This window comes from Cyanistes caeruleus, chromosome Z (genome assembly GCF_971803275.1).
Source record: "Cyanistes caeruleus chromosome Z, bCyaCae1.hap1.1, whole genome shotgun sequence".
Lineage (NCBI taxonomy): Eukaryota > Metazoa > Chordata > Aves > Passeriformes > Paridae > Cyanistes > Cyanistes caeruleus.
The window spans coordinates 53,426,597-53,442,743 of record NC_141732.1 but is presented as its reverse complement, the minus strand read 5'-3'; the positions used below and the strand labels follow the sequence as shown (position 1 = coordinate 53,442,743).

At 37.3% G+C, this 16,147-nt stretch overlaps 1 protein-coding gene across 14 annotated transcripts; it reads left to right on the top strand.

Moving 5' to 3' along the window:
* Positions 1-98: 98 nt before the first annotated feature.
* Positions 99-13,995, top strand: LOC111940684 (programmed cell death 1 ligand 1-like). Of its 14 annotated transcripts, none has more exons than XM_086867934.1 (12): positions 99-125; positions 589-992; positions 2,109-2,180; positions 3,155-3,260; positions 4,323-4,368; positions 6,512-6,580; positions 7,239-7,589; positions 8,061-8,342; positions 9,536-9,646; positions 10,952-11,002; positions 11,925-11,990; positions 12,964-13,995. In XM_086867934.1, the coding sequence occupies exons 6-12, from the start codon at positions 6,526-6,528 to the stop codon at positions 12,984-12,986; spliced, it is 939 nt and encodes a 312-aa protein (XP_086724060.1). In that variant the 5' UTR covers positions 99-125; positions 589-992; positions 2,109-2,180; positions 3,155-3,260; positions 4,323-4,368; positions 6,512-6,525; the 3' UTR covers positions 12,987-13,995. The 14 variants fall into 14 exon arrangements, with proteins under 14 accessions (XP_086724060.1, XP_086724062.1, XP_023799263.1 ...); XM_086867936.1 differs by lacking the exons at positions 99-125; positions 589-992 and adding exons at positions 1,791-1,967; positions 3,517-3,580; XM_023943495.2 differs by lacking the exons at positions 99-125; positions 589-992 and adding an exon at positions 1,872-1,967.
* Positions 13,996-16,147: the final 2,152 nt, after the last annotated feature.

The following is a 16,147-nucleotide window of genomic DNA, read 5'->3' as shown; positions in this document are numbered from 1 at the left end:
GAAAATGGAAATAGTTACAATTTATGCCAATGCAGATATGTGTTGGGTAATTATTTGTGGTTTTTTACATGATGAGGAAGAAAGAGGAACATAGAACTAGAACCAGAAGAAATATTTGAAAGAAAGTAAGCATTTTCCTCTTATCTTTAAACATAGTTCACTTGAATGCATCAGTTTGAATTTTACCAAAATTATTTGGATGTTAAACAATTTATTATTCTCTTCAGTTATATAATCCAGATTGAGAAGGAAACATATGCTAGAGATAGCCTGTAGAACTAGTATCTGGAAAGTAGATTATATCTGTATCAGTCTGCCTGATTGATTTCATTGAACTCGAAAGATTATCCACAAAATTAAATTCCAAAATCTATCACTCAAAATAGTTTGAAAGAAAGACAGATCAATGTCCTGAATTTGTAGTATTTGGTAAGCCAGTTTCCTTGTTTTACCATAGTATATTTACTTAAGTATGCTATAAGTGTACTGACTGTAAACATAGATGATTATAAGACATTTTAACCCCATAATAGCTAATTATTTCACTTGTGACAATAACCTTTTTTGTTTGTTTGTTTGTTTTTTTAGGTTTTAGGAATGAATGTTCAGCAAAACAATCCAGATTTCTAATACTTTACATTAATGAAGAAAGATGATTTCAACCTTGGAGATTTTTACCAACTTTTTTCTTTTATTATTTGACTTCTGAAAATAGGAATTGTGTGAAGAAAAATCTTAGCAACTACAGAGAGCTAAGATAAACCTGTAGCTTTCACAGAACATTTTTTGTTTGCTGTAGGGGAAGTCCCTATGTTATGTGGTCTTCTTAGTTAACTTAAAGCATTTATCATAAACTAGAAGCTTCCACTTCATTCTGGGAATGTTTGTGTAGTCATTTTTTGTTCTTACTGGAAAGAAACTTCACAGCTTGGTTTATGACTGTTTTGTCTGGTTTTGTGACTGTTTGTAACTCACGTACACCACACAGCTGCGTAAGTAAATTTGCCATTTACAAATGTCGTGTTTATTGCTAAACTATTTGAAACTTATTCAACTATTTGAAACTTATATGAGCTTCCTCTGTTACTCCTCTGTGCTTGTGGAGATGGGTCTCTGTTGGGCTGATATCCCCTGGGAAGGGCCTGGAAGCTGCAGGGATAGCAGTCACTGTCTCTCTGGAGGCGTGTGTGAGGGGTGTGCAGAGGAGTTTTTAATTGCATAACCTAATACCTATAGCCTTCTTTCAGAGGGACTCATGTTATATCGTTTTGGAAGATTTGAACATGATTAAACTGATTGTTGTTCATCATCTTCCATATCAATGTGCTGTATCAACAGAAAACCCAATGGCTTCCAGGTAGGGATTTCTGTGGTTTCTCAGCCACCTGATGGCTTATGGCCCACAAAGCCATTAACTACAAACTGCAGGTGGCAGTACCTGATACTTAGGGCATAGAGAGCATAGAGGTTTGGCTGTCCTTCCTCTCCTTCAGTACACATCTCTGGGATGTGTATACTACCATGCATCACAATTTTGTATATAATTTATATTTCACCCTGTAAATATACTCATTAGTAAACCGTTCTCTCAATGGTTCCTTGGTTCTTTGGTAGTATCCTGAGTAACATTCTTATTTCAGGGTTGCTTTTTTGTGGAAAATTTATGGTTGAGAGGTAGTTAGGGTTATGTTTCATAAGAAATATTATTGCAGCAAAGAAACTATACACAGCATTGTATTTCCAGATTGTATTATCACGTAATTAAATTGGAGGTTTGTCTCCTGGAAGGCTCCTTTAGTGGAAGGAAACAAAGCTATTTCAATAAATTGCTTCTTTGTCTCTGGAGAAGCAGGACATAGCTCCTGGAACTCACGGATATCCTGGATTCTGGATACTCACAGTATCCTGAATACTGTGTCAATTTCCTTTGACAGCAGTCATCCTCCCCATGAGTACATAGCAAATATGTAAGCAAACATGTAAACCCGTTTAGCAAGGGAGTAAAGTGATCTCACCATGTTAAAAACGAAAGGATAAGGAAAGGTAAGGGAAGCAGGATAGGGTGGGAGTGTTGGTACTGATGTTGCTTTTGGTTTTGTTTCCTACAGCTCTCGACTTGCAGGAACAGACAAGCTGCTCGGAGAACTCCCTGCTCCGCCACGGCTGAAGCGTCGGGAAAAGTAAGGCTTAGGAGCACTGGGGGCGCTGGGGGTTTTCGGGACGGGTTTCCGCCAAGGGCTGCGGCATTGCCACGGCCGGCACACCAGCAGCCGGGGGCCGGGGGGTAACACACGCGTCCGACCGAAGCCGGGCTGAGGTGGGGCGGGAGATGCTGCGGCGGCCGCGGAGGGAGCCCCGGGTCGGGAGGAGCCGGACTGCAGCTCTGCCGGCAGCCGGAGCCCCTCCCGGTGCTGCACCCATCTCATCCCGCCCCCAGGAGACCACCCGAGCCTGCCCTCAGCGAAGGCATTTGCTGTCCTTGGGAATGCCCGCTGACAGGCAGGACCGAGATAGGTGTCTGGGAAGTTTGTTGCAAAACAGGTAGAAAAAACCCAAAACTCAAACCCCACCACCACAGTGTAGAATTCTGCAGTAAAATATGTTTGTGTGCATGTAGATGTGTATTGTGTATATATATAGGAGTATGTGTGTATATACAACAAAATTAAGCAATAAGAACAAAAAGAGACTCAACAAAACGAACCCCATCTGTCCTGGTCTTTTATTTACTGCTAAACATTCACATGGAAAATGCAGCCATGTGACCTCGTGGTAAGCAATGGATAAGCGACAACTAATTTCCTGGCATTGAAAGGTCACTACACTAGCAGCTTCTCTGATCTCACATAAATGCGTTTCAGTTTCTTTCTCTTACACCTTTTTTTTTTTTTTTTGCCTCCCTTTAGTGAGACAACATAATTTAGCCTATTTGTAAGAGTAGGAAAGCACCCAGTGTGGAAATTAACATTTATCTATCTCACCTGCTGTGGATAGCCACCCCCTCAATCTCCTAAGGTAGTTTCAGGTTGTTACAACACAAATGTTACATTCAGCTATTTTATATACCACTGTTTCCACATTCATCTCACACATCAAGTGAAAAACACTAACCTTAATCAGTTTTGTACATTATGTGGTTTTTCTTCCATGACAGATACTGTGAGCAAGCTGTCAAGTGGAAAGAAGAAAACACTGAAAATTTTCACAGTGGTCATTTCACAGTATTTTAACTCTTCTCAGAATTTCAACCTTTTTCTGAGGTATGTGAAGACAACTTAAGAGAATGAATTTGCATTGAAACATATGTTTAGTTGTATTTTGTGCTGTTGACTTGGTTCTCCCACTACAGTCTACAAGTTAATGTGAGTACATCCTTTTGCTTCTAACCCTTGGGGTGGGGAGGAGAGGTTCTGTATTCTTAAATGAATTCTATAAACAAGAAAATTAAAAAGACAGTGCTCTCTATTTTTTGCCAATGTAGTCCATAGGATTAAGAACATTTCTTTCACTACACAGTGGCAAGGCAAGGGGCTTTCATTGCGTCCAAATCTTGGGAAGAGAGTGTCTTTACAACAGGAGGGTAGGAAATGCTTTTCCTATTATTCCTGCATTATTCCTATTCCTATGACCTTTACAGAAATGAGAAAGTTGTGTATAAAGTTCTAGTTGTTAGCAGCTGTTTGGCACTTCTTGAGATTAATTACCTAGGGACCCTGACTTTATGGATAGTCACTTGGAATTGTTGTTCCAAGGACTGGTACTCAGACACAGCTTTGACTGAATTACATGTTTCTTAAAATGCCTATGTCAATTTATGTTCTAATTTTTTCAGCATTTATGTCTTTGGTTACAGTGAGCCACTGTTAGCAATGTAGAATTTTCCCTGCTGGGGAACTTTCCAATAATGGGGAAGTTTCCTAAAGAAGTAGGTGTAGTTACATCAACATTTAAGCTATCACATGAAGTCTTTTGACAAATAGTTCTGGTTTTCCTGTCTTTTTTATTTGATTGTGGCAGAAACATGCAGCAGCAGTACTGAGGAGCAACTTGCAGAGTGAATATATTTTGCTTTTAAAAAACTATTTGCTACAGATGTTGGAAGCTAGCAGGAGGACAAAAAGGACACTGTAGTAGGTTCTATAAGAAAAACAGCAAGCAGATAACTTTCATAAAGAACTTTGACATCAAGGTCTCAAACTGATCCAAAGGATCCTTCTGCTCAGGGTGAAACAGGAGAAGGTTCTATAATGGTTATTGCTGTGGTTTTCTTTTTGCATGTGCACCTGGATTTGACCTGGACCTACATTTTTTCCCTCTGGAAGTGAAAAATTGAATACAGCAGCAAACTTTCTCAGTCTTGAAGAAATTGTAAGTAATAGTCATACTTCTTTTTGTACTGTAAAGCTTGTTTTCTTCTACAGTGGGAGAAAGCATGCTGACAAATCTCAACAATTGCAGGATATAAACATGGGTCTTTGGACTATAAAAACTAACTTGTCATCTGTCTTCCAGGAGTTAATCAGAACACCTCTCTTGGAGATCCTGCCAACATTCAATTTTATTGTCAAAAAGTTAGATAGGGGTTGCAGGCAGGAGTGTGGGTATCTTTCAGTATCCTGACTGTAGTGCACATACTGTTTGTTTCAGGTAGTGTACTAGTTCAGGCAGTCTGCTTTGCACTGAGCAGTCTATAGTCTGTACTTAAAAAAAAAAAAAAAAAAAAGTATTTTGAGTCAGAGTGTGCTTCAACTCTGGTCATTCTGACATGGGTAGTGCACAATACCCACTCAGGGGCAGGCTTGTCCCCAGAATAAGGGTGATTTTTTTTTTTTTTTGTTATTATGGCATATTTGTGAGGTTGGTGTATCTCGATATTGTTTGAGAAGCTTTACTTTGGAGCTTAGTTGATGGTCTGGAGTGCTTGTTACTCAAGCAGAGGAATCATGATGGAGGCATTCCAATGCGTATGTCTTCAGAAAAACTCTTGGGGACCCACAGGATTGGGCTGCAATTTTCTAGTGCTCTCAAGCACATCACTTGTGGCTAAGGAATAAGTCTGGTACCTAACCGCTTTATGAAGCCTATCATAAATTAAATGAGGATTTATCAATTAATCATTTCTTGTACCTGAAGAATCTCCTTTATATTTTTCCTGCAGCTGTTTTCAGACCATGCTTACATTGTCAATGATGTATTAGATTGCCTTCCTTTCTCAGCTCCATATACATTGCCTGCTGTAAATCAGCTATTGAGATCAGGCAGCTGCAAGATGTGGAAAAGAAGTAGCTTGAATCAAACAGTTATAAGGAGTCCAGTTCCCTTAAGCCACAGCAAAGTAAAGCCACATGTGTCTTATGAATTCAGGACAATATTGTTTTCTCACTATCATCTTAAAATTGGTGATCAGAGAAAGAAGGATGAAACATCTTATAAAAATGGTGAAGAATGACAGTCAAGGTACAATTTCATCAGTTGAGAAGTGTCATGGGCATTAGAGTTGTCTCATTTTTTATACAGATTCTGAAACTACCACTAGGAAACAGCTAAAGGCAATCCTTCCTTATTTTTGTGGATGTTTGGGTATCCAAAATTAGGACCTTATAGAGAAAAAAAAACCCCTACCATTTTCTGTATTCACGAAAGATATCCATTATGGTATTTGAATTTTTCTTAACAGTAATTTGAAAAAAGATGGCATTACTGGATATTACTATTGTTCTGACTTGAAACACAGATTTACCAAAAATCAGTGGGTGTGTGAAGATTAAATGTATGAGTTGATATTAATAAGCACTTTAAAATGTTGTGTAGGACTAGAAAAGCTATGTCAGTAAAGAGTGGAAAAACTTCTGACAGAAAAGTGAAATGACTTGTGTATTCAGAGGTTAAGCAGCAGAAATTCAAGGCAATAGATTCTGCTTGTAGATTGACTGGCTTTGTCACTGTTTTACAAAGGCGCTATTGTGTGAATAGTTAATAAATGGTTGTTACTGCATAAATACATGTTATGAAATTGACTGCTGCATGAGTTTTTTTCACAATATATGTAACTTTGTGAGCCTTCTGAAATGTACTGTGGAACCACAGTAAAAAAGCAGGGTGTATTCACAGTATGTTAAAGTAAAGCAAACAGCTGGGGAAGAACCAAGTTCTATTCCCTGCACCGAGTATAGAAAATTCTTCCATTCTCCCATTAGGAGCAACATTCCCCACTACAGTTAGCAGAACAATCGGGTATTTGTGAGTACTTATTTACTAATCAACATATGATCATAAAACATCTATTTAGCCATAGGCAAGAAGGAACATTTAAAGCAAATAAACATGGACCCATGCAGGAAGAAAGGATGCCTGATTATCTACTGGGTGCAGTTTCATCCTGTTTTTAAATAGGATGGAATTGAGTGTCTTCTCTCCAGTTCTTTGTGTGGACTAACTATAAAGTGTATTTGACAGTGCAAATCAGAAAATGAGTATGTATTTATACTTATCTATTATTTTATCATTTTAGGTTCAATCTACATCATGGGAAGGCCTTTGTTTTTGTATATATTTTTATTCTACTGGCATTCCCTAAATGGTAAGAAGTCAAGCTTTAAAAAGCAATAGAATTGTTTCAGTATGTTTTCTTTCAATATATAAGCACAGAAATGTTAATTTCTCCAGTTTTCCTTCAGCTGCTGCCATTTGAGGTTTTTTCCTTTGTGTTTTAAGTAAGAAGGTCTAAGCATGGTTTTATGTTAAGCTGGATGCATGTATTTTGATATGAGGCCAGGTTAAAATCCCTGTTCCAGCAGAGGCACCATTTCAAACAAGGTACCATTGGCATTACAAAAAAGGTTTTCTAGGCTCTGTCAAACCTAGGAATTGTATAATCTTTAATATTTTGTGTAAAAACAATTGGCATTTATAGAAACAGAACATTCCTGTTGGAGGCAGAAATGTGTGTTACCATGGCAGTGTTCTCAAACAGCTGAGGGGCTTTGCATATACAGTTTACTGGTTTTAGTACAACACTGTGTGTGTGCACAAAGCAGGTGTCCGCAGGTGTAAGTGCCTGTTGTGTGTGCATACAGCATAGCTCTTGTGTTTTGTCACACATACCAAAATGTTTAACTTTTCAGAACAGGGCAGGTACTTTGGTCCTTAAAATTTCCTATGGATATGGTAAGACAGGATTTCAAAGATTTAGGCGTATTATTGTAAAACTGAGTTTTCTTCCAAATTTTGTTTTTCAGCTTTATTCACTGTTGAAGCTCCCCAGTCACTCTGCACTGTGGAACGTGGGAACAATGTGACCATGGAATGCACATTTCCAGTGAACGGAAAATTAGATTTTAGAGATTTAAGTGTTAGCTGGGAAAAGAAAGATGAGTTGAAGCAGGTTTATGTACTTCACAAAGGAGAGGAAGATTCCAAAAATCAGCACAGTGACTTTAGGGGAAGAATAAAATTGTTGAAAGAGAATCTGAACTTGGGACAGTCTCTCCTTCAGATCACTGATGTGAAGCTCAGAGATGCAGGCATTTACCGCTGTGTTATTGCCTATGGCGGAGCTGACTTCAAGACAATTCATCTGAAAGTTGTGGGTGCGTGTGCTACTACCAGAGGTTCAATACCCTGATGGTTTTAAAAGATTTCAGAGGAGATCCTGAAGTAAGACATACCTGGATTAGCAGTTAAAGAAACCTCATCAGAGACAGGAGATGTCTGATGATGCTTGTGCAGCTGTATAACTTGGCACTTCTGTCTGTGCACTGCACGGCTGAATCTGTGTTCTGTCCTTTAAGCCCCTAAAGACATGTAAGGAATGGGGCTGCAAAACCATGTAGACAGTATAAAGAGCATAAAACCTACTAAGCTTTCTAAACCACATCAAAGTTGTAATAAATCCTGTACTTTCAGTTACTGCCACAATAGTGTTACTTAGTTTTCCTGTCAAAATCCAAGCTGAAACTTTACCCTGGGGGCTAGGAAAAAAGGTGTCTTGCCTTTTATACAGGCTGTTGTTCTAGTTTCCTGTAGGTGATGATTTTTTTTTTTCCCCCCCAATTGTTTAGCTCCTTACAGAATTATACACCAAGGAGTGGTGAGCACAGGATACAATGAATGGAAGTTGACATGTCAGTCAGAGGGATACCCAGAAGCTGAAGTGATATGGCAAAACAGAAACTATGAGGATTTGACTGATAAGGCAAACACAAGATCTGAAACTGGAAGTGACCAGTTGTACCGTGTGACAAGCTCCCTTACAATCAAAAGTGGAATTGATGAGATTTTTTACTGCATATTCTGGAATAAGGAGCTGCAAGAAAATACATCTGCCATTTTACACATAGCAGGTAACACTTCTAAATTTCATTTATGGTAGTACACTTCAAGGTGCTAATGTAATTTTGTCCCAGTTGAATCAGCCATGATTTGTTTCTCTTTCCTAATTTTGAAGAGGCTATAAAGAAGTAACTGTGTCATTAAGTTTTGTTATTAATTTATACTTTCACCATACTAACATGTTCATCTTGCATATGTGGTCAGAATTTAAAGACAGGAATTGTGTGTGATATGCATGTATGTGGAAATAGAATCTAAATTTTAAAAAAGTTCCGTTATTTGGAAGACATGCAGCTCAGCACCTGGAAATTAAATCCTCACGTATAAATTAAAGAGATCTTCCAAGAACATTCTATTTTGTTCATGATTACTGTCACATAAACTTGAACAATATGGTCTTTTTCTGCCACTACAGCCTTTGCTTTGAGCATATTTAAAATTAACTTATTGTACAAAGATTTTTTTTTCCTCATAAAGTTTGAATTGAAGGAAAACTCATGCATGGACAAAACCAATACAATTCCTAATTAGACTTTGAACTGGGCAGCTCTTCTGCTGTTTTGCTTTTGATTCTTCTTTTCTGCATTGTAGCCTGATATGTTTCCAACCACACTGGAGACCTGATCCAACTCAAAAATAGTATTTCTCTTTGTCAGACTGTTACTTAGTCATTTCCCTGGTCCAGTCCACCACCTAGTTTTAAAAACACGTGTGTAGGTACACTTTTTGGATCTGACAAGACTCTGAAACAGGCAGGTTGGAGTGAGAAAGCCAAGTCATTCTTTCAACAGGCAAGTTTGATTTTAACAAGAAGAATCTCAGGGATTCAATTACCCATTGCATTGAGAGGTTTACCAGATGAAAGGAACTCTCTGTCCTCTTTATCAATTAGCTTTTTCCTGTAATCCTGATGGGAAACTAAACCAGATGTAGCACTTTGACAAGCAGAATTCTGATGAGATCAAAGGCACTATCACATAGAACGCAAAGAACAAAGACATATAAAATGTTCTATCTCCTCCCTACCCTCCGCTTTATTTGAAAAAAGTGTTGAGTGCACCATTAGAACCTGACCTTAGACACAGTCTCTAATGTTATCATGTCTTAACTGCTCATAACAAACATTATACTGTGAAAATGAAAGGCAAAGGGAGGATCTAAGGCAATTATGTAATGTCCTATCCCCCACTCATTTTTCTTGAAGATTCAACTGATGGCATTCTCCAGACTGAGAGCAGACGCTTTGTTGGAGCAGCTCTCATTGCTACTGTTTTTGTTGGATCAGGACTTCTATTTCTGCTCTGCATAATAAAAGGTAGAGTATCTCAGTTATTATCAATCTGCTCTGTTAATTCATCCTTGCTGAGTGGAATGAGACAATTTTTTACCACATTGTTTATTTCTCTTTTTTTGCTGGACCTAAGTAGATATTAGCAAGTTGACAGAGTGAAACTGGTTATCAGCCCCTCACAAACCACTTCCCCATGCATGTTTGTTAATCTTTCTTATGGATAAGGATGTATAGCAATAAGATCGGTGTCTAACCTATTCCAACATCAAAGCATTTTTTTTTTTACCTACTGGAAATTGTATGTTGAAAATCTGAAGAATTGGCAATAATTTGTTTTCACTTGCTAGCTAACAAAACAAAAACTTGGAGAAATAATTTTTAGGTTATCTGAGTATGAAAAGAATATAGTTACCACCCAAAATAAAAAAGAAAAAAAAGGTTTAAACTTGTTACTTAAACTGAAGGAAGTACTATTTATTTTTCTTTCATCGGTTGGGTGGGGGAGGGGGTGTGGCTACAGAAATGTCCTGAGAAGTATTCATAAGCTTAATAGGCTTGAAGGTGATTCTAACAGGCTGCAGAAAGCCTGTAGATAACCCAGCAAGTATAAGAATATACTTGCCCTAAGAACACTATAGAAATAGGAGAAGAACTCGAAAGTGGAAGAAGGGACAGCAAAATCCTTGACTGCTCAAAAGAATCCCACTGGGGATTTCAGTGAAGGTCAGAAGTTTCTTAGGTTGCCTGACTAATATTTATTGTTTATGTGTGTATATGTGATAATGTATATCACATTAGGTTTCATATTCATCTATATAAACACACATACAGGTGTGTGTGCGGTAAACTGCAGTTGATTCCAAAGCTAAACTACTGATTTTTGTCTTAAACCCTAAGATATCCTGGATTACCAGACAAGTGATTTTTTCAGAACAGAATCTTCTCAAAATGTGGGCATATTCCCCCTCATAAAGCACTGAGAATATGATCCTCTCTTTGTTCCCTGTTTTCTGATATCTTCAAATTCTGGATGAAAAGATGTAGTGGGAAACCATTTGAACAAATATTTTCCAGTGTTGTTAGTGTATAGTATCAATGGAGTTCCAGCTTAGAAACCAGAAAAGGAAATGAAACCAACAGATTGTGTGCAATGAAGACTTTATTTTTAAATTTTTGAAGAAATTTAGTGTTTTGAGAACAAATGATTACACTATGCTAAGTGTGCCCCTCCCACTAATATTTTAAGTTCCTCATTAGATCTAAAGCAAGTATTTTGGGTGTTTTTTTTAACTGAAATTTTTAAACTAAATTTTGTCTTTTTTCTTTCAGCTAGAGCAAATATAGGCAACAGAACACCTGTGGCAAGTTCATCAACAGCAAGTATGTACATGCAACATAAACCTAGCAGAGTGTGATTCTTGTGGAAATAATTGCTTGAGAATTAACCTATGTACTGGTGACAACCAAATGGAGATTCAAATTCAATTTTGATTTTGCTTTCTACACTTCATTTACATAACTATAAATAAAATAGAAGAGTGGCTTTTAATGACTGTGTCATACTTTTGAAAAGAAAGTATGAAAGAAAAGCATACTTGTTCCAGGAACTGATACACTCCTGATATGCACAAGATAAGGACAGATGTGTTTTGGAAAGTCTGCAATAGGATGGGACAGCCTCCCTGGAACATAATACCACAGAATGGCACCACATCCTGATGTGCAGACTTCGTGTTGTAATTTGAACTTGGCACATTCCTCTGTTTTCTCCAGTATCATAGCATGCATTTGAGGGTCTCTGTCACAACATTAGTGACAGAGAGTTTGGCCCCATTGAGAGAAACACAGGGAAGCTTTAGTTTTTGAGTTGTGATATTGATGCTATTTATTATGAACAAAGCTCAGTGGAAAGCCAGTACCACCACGACAGGTGGTATTGACAGAAATGAAGAGACATAATATTTACAGCAGGAGAGATTAAAATCCTTTTGCTGCCTCTAAGGATGGCTTCTGGTTGATTTATTTTTAATTTGATGCATGGTTTTTTGGAGACCACCAAAAATTAAATGGCCATGTGAAAATTTGTTCATGCTGGCCATTGGCATTTTTCCTATGAAAAATTCTCTTGAGAATACCTACCCAAACAGACACGGCATCTGGTGTTAATCTCATCTCTTGCTCTGCATTTAAGTCACTCTAGATCCTGAGTAGCCTGAGGTGGCAGTTTTAATACAGATTAATAACTATAGGAAAAGTTAAAGCTATGCTCACTGCTGCATGTATGTATGTCCTTTACTTACAGAGCTGTCAAAAGATAAGGATACACATGACTGCAGAGATGCTTCTTTTGAAGACAGCCAGCTGAAATGTAAGTATAAATGACAAAGGAAAAATTAGTAGCATATCCCCAGTCACTGGAGCTTTGATTCAAGGCTGGTTTATTTAGCCTCTCGTTTTAACAGACAGAGCCTCCAAAAGAAATACAGCCTCCCATTCTGTATCTTACAATTTCACCATCATAAATCATTGGTACTGTTTGTTACATCAAATAATGAATCTAGTTTTTAAAATAGAAAGTAAAGATATACAAAGGAAAATGTGATGTGGAGATATATAACAACTCAAACCAGTAATTTTTTCCAGCTTGTACTTTTGCTGTAGAAAGAGTTGTTCATACACATCTGTAAGGGTGGTGATGGCAATGAGGAAGGAGAAAAGAACCCATCCTAGCCACTTGAGCAGGTCTCAAGCTGTGCAATTCTGTCTCAACAAAGCAAGAAAATATATGATCAAATATCTCAAATATATGAAGCATTCTGTGGTGTGGAAGAGGAGGGCGAAATTATTGAGGTTTTTCCTCTCACTTTCTTGCTGGCTTCTAAATCACTTGCATTAATTGCACCCCAAATCCCTCCCTGGTACACTTTACTACAGTAAACTTACAGGTAAGCCTGCTGGTTCTGCAGGTATAGATCTCCAAGCCAAAGACTTAGGGCCTGGGGATATGCCACTGGGAATACTGACAAATGGAGCACTAAATGTATTTGAAAGAATTTTAAAGGGTTTTAAAAGAAAGGGAGACCTAAGGAACAATCTCACTGTATTTGCTAAAGAGCACTTTCCACTAGTATATTTGAACTACCACTTTATTTCCTCCCATGATAATCTTCTTTTCCTGTTTGATCTTTTAATTAATTTCATTTTAGATCTTCTATTTTGACAATGAAGGAAGCTTTTTGTTAGCTCCAAGCTCTAGGAAAAGGGTCCAAAGTTATAAAGTATTCTGTGCCTTCATCATTTTGTAATTTGATAATTTTTTCATGTAATTCTTCCTGTTACAGATATGCAAATTGAGAAGACCTAGAGAAAGCAGGGGAAGATCCTCTGTTGTGAAGATTTGATAGGTCAAATGTTCTGTGTTTTATCTGTGAAAGGGGATATTAATTTTTTGTATTTATTGTGTGTTGGTAATCATCTATATTGTTGTAACACAGGAAAAAATGTAATAAAGTTAAAATAATTACTATAGCATAAAAAAATATTGAATGCAGGCTTCTGTATATGTGACTAGATATCGAGGTATTTATTTAAATATCAAAGTTTCTACCTTCTCAAGTTTAGGCAAATGTGTCTTTCAAAGACACATTTAATTAAAAATATTTTTCAGGTAAAGCACTTTACATCTATGACCATCATGAATTTTATAGCTAGTTCTTGATAGGCCATCTTCTGAACCCTTTTTTCTTCCTTCACCTGACCTCTCAATTTCCCACATAAAACTGTTCACCATCTTCCGGAGAATCTTTTCAATACTTTGATTGTCAAAATAGATGATGTGGCAACAAGACAAGATGCCATACATACAGGGCATTTTCGGTCCTTAAAATACCAGATGCTTGCAGCTAAGCCTGAAAAAGATGATTTAAAACTCTTGGCAACTATGGTTTGGAAATTAAGTAATACTAAGCTTTTTGGTATCTTTCTTTGAAAAGCATTTTGTGCATTTAATTTCCTCATGATATAGCTGGCACTACTGCTCATTGCTCTTCTGATTTATGATTTGGGGATAACACAATTCTTTGGACATTTAGGAGGAACAGCCTGTGTTTTAGATGGCCATTTTGTTTTCTTGTAAATAGAAAAAGGAACATCTACCTGCTTCTAGGACATGAAATACATGTACTTGTGATTACTTAGAAATGCTGAAGAAAACTGTTTCTGGATCCCATTTCACAAGTTATTGCTATATTACATTAACTTTCTTTTTTTTGCTAAGTGCATAGCTTTTTGGGGGGGATCATACACAGGTGAAAATAACTTATTACAGTAGTATTCACAATTGCATTATTTTTAATAAAGCGTATTTTGTTTTTCTTGTTTTTTTTCCTGTTTTCCTTAACCTGTCAGAAGTAGTGTAAGCTCTGTTAGCATATTTCTGAGAAAAAACAGTGTCTAAGATTTAGGTGTAGGAGAGAGTCTACCTCTATGACTTCCCTCTAATGGCTCCCACAAAGAGCAGATAGCAGAGAACTGAAATCTCATTGGACTCAGGTTTTATTTTCAGTCAAAAATAAATACTTTATTGTGTAGTCCCGAGAATGTGAACATAGTCCTCATTCATAAATGCCAGATTTTCACTGCTGCCAGTATTCAAGCTAGCTAATGTAAGGCTGTGTTTAATAATATCAGAAAGTGGTCCTGTGTAGTAGAATAGAGAAATGTGTCTCATAATCATAATGGGGTTGGTACTTAACCCCAGTTAAGTAAAATACTTACTACAAAGTACTTAATTCATTGCAGACCTTGTGTATTCTGATACTGATTCTTCCCATTCAACTCTTCAAGGTTACTATGTGAACTTGAATATCTCCTACTGCTTCCCAATGTACTTTTTGAATTTGGGCGTCTTTGAAGATGATAGGCAAATTTTAATTATCTGCTGAGGGGTTTTTGAAATACCAGGGCCATTTGTAGACAAAACACTGACTCAGCACAATAATGTGGAATCATATCACCACATAAATAATTCCCTTTCAAGTCAAGATGACCTCTTCACTTTCTGCTTCCTGTTTGAGACTGGACAAGTTGTGTGCATATTACAATAAAAGTGAAGTCTTCTCATGTCAGTTCTTATCAGCCTTTGCAAGGCAGTGCTGATAACAGTGCTGGCTTAGTTTTATGGGACTAAAGTTAATGCCTTTATCAAACTCAACTGCACAGCAGGAACTATTATATTTCTCTTTTCCAGTAAGAGAAAGGTCAAGTTACTGTTGAAAGTGTTGTATATCAGAGGAGTAAGATAATGAAATGACCGGATAAAAATATAAATTCTGAAGCTGAACCCTAACTTCTAAAATGACAATGTTTGAATCCCTGAGTGGTTGATGGGAAGCCTAAAATTTTGCTATTTCCTTAGAAAAGCAGGACAGGTGGTGACTAAAAGGTAAGGCGAAAAGACCTGCTCTCACTAAATAAGCTCTATTTTATAGTTCTCTGAAATACAAAGGTGAACTTCTCTAATCTTACTTTAGAAATTAAACTTTTAGTATAATCTAAGTTTTGTGGCTTCACTTTTATGAATACAGGAAGACAGGTCCACATGTTTATCCTTCAATGCCATAAGTGGTTTCAGGTCAAGTATTTTCTGCTCATTACAGAGGGAAAATACACACTAAAGTGAAAATAGAACACAGTTCATGAGAACTAGGTAAGTGAAAATCCTTCCTACCCTAACAAAAATGTAGTTAAGCACTATTTGTGTAATAACATTTTTTCCTTCAGTTAAAAACATTTGCAAGCCACTACACTGTTTTTGGATATCTGGAAGACAAAATACAGCAGCAAGCAGGAGCAGGCTTAGCTTCAGTAAGCTGCATTTTACTTCCTAGTAGCCAAGAATTATTATATTTCCAAAAGATCTCAGAAAAGCCTGGTTCATGTGCACAATCTAAATTGGCTTACTGGTATTTCAGTTTAGAACTCATTTACTTGACAGATCTAACTACAAACCAGTGTGGTGGCCAACTTTGTGATGTAAAATTTAATTTTGTGGAATATGAAAGCTATTGCTAATTACAATTCCATTAAAGATCTAATAATGTGAAAAGTAGAACTGTTGCTATTGATCTGCGCCGCTTCTCATGAAGCAGAACTACAGGACTTTTGAGTATGTCCCTCTTCCCCTTTGGCCAAAAAAATACCAGTGGTGCATCATTCAAGCATGGGATATCCAGGAAAACAACACAGACATTAACAGTGGCATTTCTGCTTTTGCAAGCATTAACAGTAGGACTTCTGATTTTTCAGCATCTTTTCCCAGATTCCCTGTCTCTCTCTCTCTCCATATTTCTCTGGTCCCACAAATAAATGATTGTCCCGTCAAGTCAGATGCTATTGGGTTCATGTGATGCCCAAGGCAAGTCACTGACTCTTGGGCAATTTCACTGAGCTATCTCCTTGTTCCAAAATAGGAACACATGAAAAAAGCATATTGTAGGCAGGACTGGCTCAGAATGAGTAGAAGAT

What these genes read in the sequence shown, in the direction of transcription:
- LOC111940684 (XM_086867934.1), top strand. Translation starts at nt 6,526, where the DNA reads ATGGGAAGGCCTTTGTTTTTGTATATATTTTTATTCTACTGGCATTCC. An exon ending in TCTGCTCTGCATAATAAAAG is followed by an intron (nt 9,647 to 10,951) that starts GTAGAGTATCTC and finishes TTTTTCTTTCAG; the next exon opens with CTAGAGCAAATATAGGCAAC. An exon ending in TGAAGACAGCCAGCTGAAAT is followed by an intron (nt 11,991 to 12,963) that starts GTAAGTATAAAT and finishes TTCCTGTTACAG; the next exon opens with ATATGCAAATTGAGAAGACC.